This window comes from Poecilia reticulata, linkage group LG8 (genome assembly GCF_000633615.1).
Source record: "Poecilia reticulata strain Guanapo linkage group LG8, Guppy_female_1.0+MT, whole genome shotgun sequence".
NCBI classification, from domain to species: domain Eukaryota; kingdom Metazoa; phylum Chordata; class Actinopteri; order Cyprinodontiformes; family Poeciliidae; genus Poecilia; species Poecilia reticulata.
The window spans coordinates 648,952-652,813 of NC_024338.1; the positions used below are offsets into that span (position 1 = coordinate 648,952).

At 41.7% G+C, this 3,862-nt stretch overlaps 1 protein-coding gene across 5 annotated transcripts in view; it reads left to right on the forward strand.

The window, feature by feature from the left end:
• The window catches only part of hdac5 (histone deacetylase 5), a 113,221-nt gene extending 110,001 nt beyond the window's left edge, over window positions 1-3,220 (forward strand). For all 5 annotated transcript variants that reach the window (XM_008414989.2, XM_008414990.2, XM_008414987.2 and 2 more), the window contains one exon: window positions 1,411-3,220. In XM_008414989.2, coding sequence (XP_008413211.1) covers window positions 1,411-1,450 — 40 coding nt within the window. In that variant the 3' untranslated portion in view covers window positions 1,451-3,220. The remainder of the gene's footprint in view (window positions 1-1,410) is intronic.
• The last annotated feature ends 642 nt before the right edge of the window (window positions 3,221-3,862 follow it).

The window sequence follows — 3,862 nt, forward strand, 5'->3', positions numbered from 1 at the left end:
TGAGAGACCCCACTCACCCAGCACACAAACTGTTCTCCCTACTACCATCAGGGAAGCTACTGCAGCTTATGGTGTCGCACAAGCAGACTGGGAAACTTCTTTCCACAAGCCATCAGACTCATCAACACATTGTAGTAAACTAAATGAACATTTCATAAACATTTCTTTCACACACAACTTGCACTTTACTCTTTGCACCTTGCATACAGCATCTGCATTACCTGTATGTCCACCAATAGCATTTCTGCTGCTCTGTGTGTGTGTGTGTGTGTGTGTGTGTGTGTGTGTGTGTGTGTGTGTGTGTGTGTGTGTGTGTGTGTGTGTGTGTGTATATTCTTCTTATTGCCTGTTGTTGCGCAACACCCCATCATCCCCTTCTCTCTCTACTTCCCCTTCTCAGAGGAGGGGGATGTGCTACCAGCTCTCCATCTAAAGRGTGAATTTAGTTTCCTAAATCTGCCAGGATTTACCCTGTCCAGAACTGAAGTAAACTCTGTTTAAGCTGGAGTCGAGAAAGACTAGCCTGGTTTCTAACGACCTCCCCCTCCAGATGTCCCACCTTCTTCACCCTGTGAATTAGCCAGATTGAGCAGCCTGCAACCAACTAGCTTCACAGAGGTCACCTGTTAACGGTCGCTCTTTCTCTTTATTACAACGTGCACTTGTTACTGAACCAGGTTGGTTTTAGTGACTCGGGCGAGTCCCAAGGGTGTTTYAGTTTTGGCTAAAAGCAACCTATAAAACATTTCTACTTTTTCCTCCCTGAATCAAACTTCATAGCTATTTTACAACCATCAAAGAACTTTAAGGTGATTCATTAATTGAATGTCCACAAYATCTTTTAGATTTTCTTAATATTAATTATTTTATTAGTGAGGCAATTTTGYAAGGGTCAGTACAGCTTAATTCAGTAGCAGAAATAATCAAATAAGTAAAATCAATAATCTAGCCTATCTTTCCCTAATGCTGACACTGAGAACTAAAAAAGGGAAACTTTGAGAGAGACGGACAGAGTTTGGCATTTTGAACCCCAGAACTGKCCTGATGATGAAGAAGGTGTTGCAGCAGCAGGAGGTTCCCAGTACAGGAAGAGTACTGACTTAGAGTGGCAGGTCTCGGGCCTCAGGGKGACTTCCTCATGCTTGTAGAGGTCCTCAGCTTCTTGTCTTGCTGCTCTGTAGCTCCTTTCTCCTCGTCTTGCTGGATTATACAGTTGGACTATATTTACAAGTAGTCAGTAGGTAATTTTCAAAAGACATTGGTTGGATTAATTTTCATTTAGGGGTGTCACAGTAAAGGGAGCAGAAACAGTACAAAATCTAAAACAATGTCTCCTGTGTGTTCTTCTGTCACAGAATATCTCCATAAGATGTGATGTCATTATGTGATTGACTACTTAACTTTCTACAGGTCTACAGAGGAGCCAATGGAGGAAGAGCCTGTGTTGTAGAGAGGAGCTGGCCTAAAGCACCCAAAAACACCTTCACCTTCTTCTAGCACCTTCTTGTCCTCCTGTTCCTGCTCCTCCACAGAGTGTGTATGTACACCAACACACACATATATGCATACGCAGTGTGGAACTGAATTGTTGTGGATTTCTCAGATTGGCTGAGAACATTCAAGTAAGGCAGGAAAAGGCAAGTCCTGTACAAAACAGGGGCGCCTCTCTTTTCTTCTGGTTCATCCATCCAAGGATTCGCAGACGACTTGTTCGCATCTTCATGGAAACCAAAGACGAGGAGCGTCGGCAAGGTTGCAATTTCTGTACACTGTATACCTGAATACAGCATCGCTGAACCTTGTCCAGTCGTTCTTCTTTTATATTTCCTACCTACTCCTCTGATTCCACTGAGGGACTTTTACTGTGGAAATAAAAAACTTATCTGGTCAAAATGCCCAACAACAAGCTGACGACTTGTCTTCTTGTGTCTGTCAGAGGAAACGAGTAGTCGCTTGTTGAAGGGGTAACCCGTTTTACAAGGAGCGGGAGAGCAAGAACTCTAGGTGCCTTTTTTCTGTCTAACACAAACTATTCAATCAGAATCCACACATCACTGCCAGTGCACCTCAGCCAACCAAGCAGCCCACAGAGGACTGAAGAACCGGCCAGATGGCGCACATACACTGCTGTTGTTTCAGTTGCTCGGTGTATATTTGTTTCATCATCTGAATGCCTTAGTTTTTCTTTTTTTTTGTGACAAAGATGGGTAGAGGGGATCAGAAGAGCTCATAAGCTGTAATCTTTCCAGGTATTCCCAAAATACTTATTTGGTGTTTCCTAAGAGTTGTACCAGTGGAAATGTTTGTCAAAAAGCTCATCTGAGTGTTATTATTGAAGTTAATGTAATATAATGATACTGAGGAAACAATCTCAGGATCAGTTCATCTTCTACAAAACTAGACATTATACTGCAGCCCTTAAAGCTCACTTTGTCGTTTCTGTTGAAAGTCATGTGACCTGAGTCCCACCCCTTTCTATCCTCCAAAAATAATTTTATATTGTGGCACTTCTTAAAATACCACAATTACCACCCTTTCTTTACTTTTCATTTTGAGTGTAATAAATTCCTCTTGCTGTAAATATTGTCCACCATTCAGTTGCGCATAGCAACATCACAGCATCTGTAGTTTGGTTTGTTTTTACTATATCTGTACATACATGTATGTATAAATTACAGAATACTTTCTCTTTTTGTATGACAAGCAAAAATAATGTGTAAACTGTTTTATTCAATCAGATAAGATTTACGAATATACTCTATTTGAGAATCTGGTGTTTTAAAAGTTTGGCTATTTGACAGAAAGTTGGTGCACGGCTTGATGGCACCCGCCGTCACCGCAGCCTGCTGGTTTGTTTGTTTACAGATGCCAAAGGATGATAGGATGTTGAATCTTTTTGGAGGAGAATGTTGCGCTCAGGTTCCTCTGGCAGGACCACTACTACTCTGTACTGCCCTCCTCAGGCAAGCAGTAGCATCTACACACAGGAGGTGTTCAAATCAAACATGACTGGCTTAGTAGGTGGGTCCAGTGACTGTGGCTTTGTATTCCAACAGATCTTCACAGAATGTTCCTAAGTCCCAGACATGTTACATATATGAGGGAACGGATGGATGATAGCAATGTTCAGACTTCCTCTCCACGATAGACAGAAAACTAATGTGTCCTTCGAAGTAGGTTTGTGTCAATAAACTTCTTACAAGCAATTAGTCCTTTTAAAGTAGAACACACATGCTCATTGACGTCTTCATTCGTTAGTGCATGTATAGAACGTCACGCAAGCTTTACAAGTATAGTGAAACGGCTTTTGTGAAAAGGGTCACCAATAGTCAAAAGATAAAGAATGCAGAGTTTGATAGCGACCATTTTAACTTATGTGAAGGCAGAAGTAGGTGAAAAAACAGGACCCCAATCCATAGACAGCAGGTCACTTTGGTTTTTAACATTCTTGTTTGTAAAGATTTCTGAAGACATTGTTTATTAATTAAATACTTTAAATAATAAAATTGTTCCAAATAATGTATTGATTTGGACCCCAGACTGGTAATATGTAGAGGTGTGCCGATCGATCGGCCACCAATCATAATCGGCCGATTTCCATGAAAAAGTGTATGATCGGTGATCGCCGATGACGGTCTCTTGTTGCCGATACCGATCACCTGCATCTCATTTCTCAGCCTGCCTGTGCAGCTGGTCTCCTCTTTCCTTCACTCTGCGCAAACGCGCAGCAACAAATCCTAAGTGATGTGGAACTATAACGCACTGAGTGAATGGGGAAGTTTGCGTGTTGTGGCGGAAAATTGAAGCAGGTCACAATGCATCAACACAACGAATCTAATACGACATAAAAACAATGTTATAC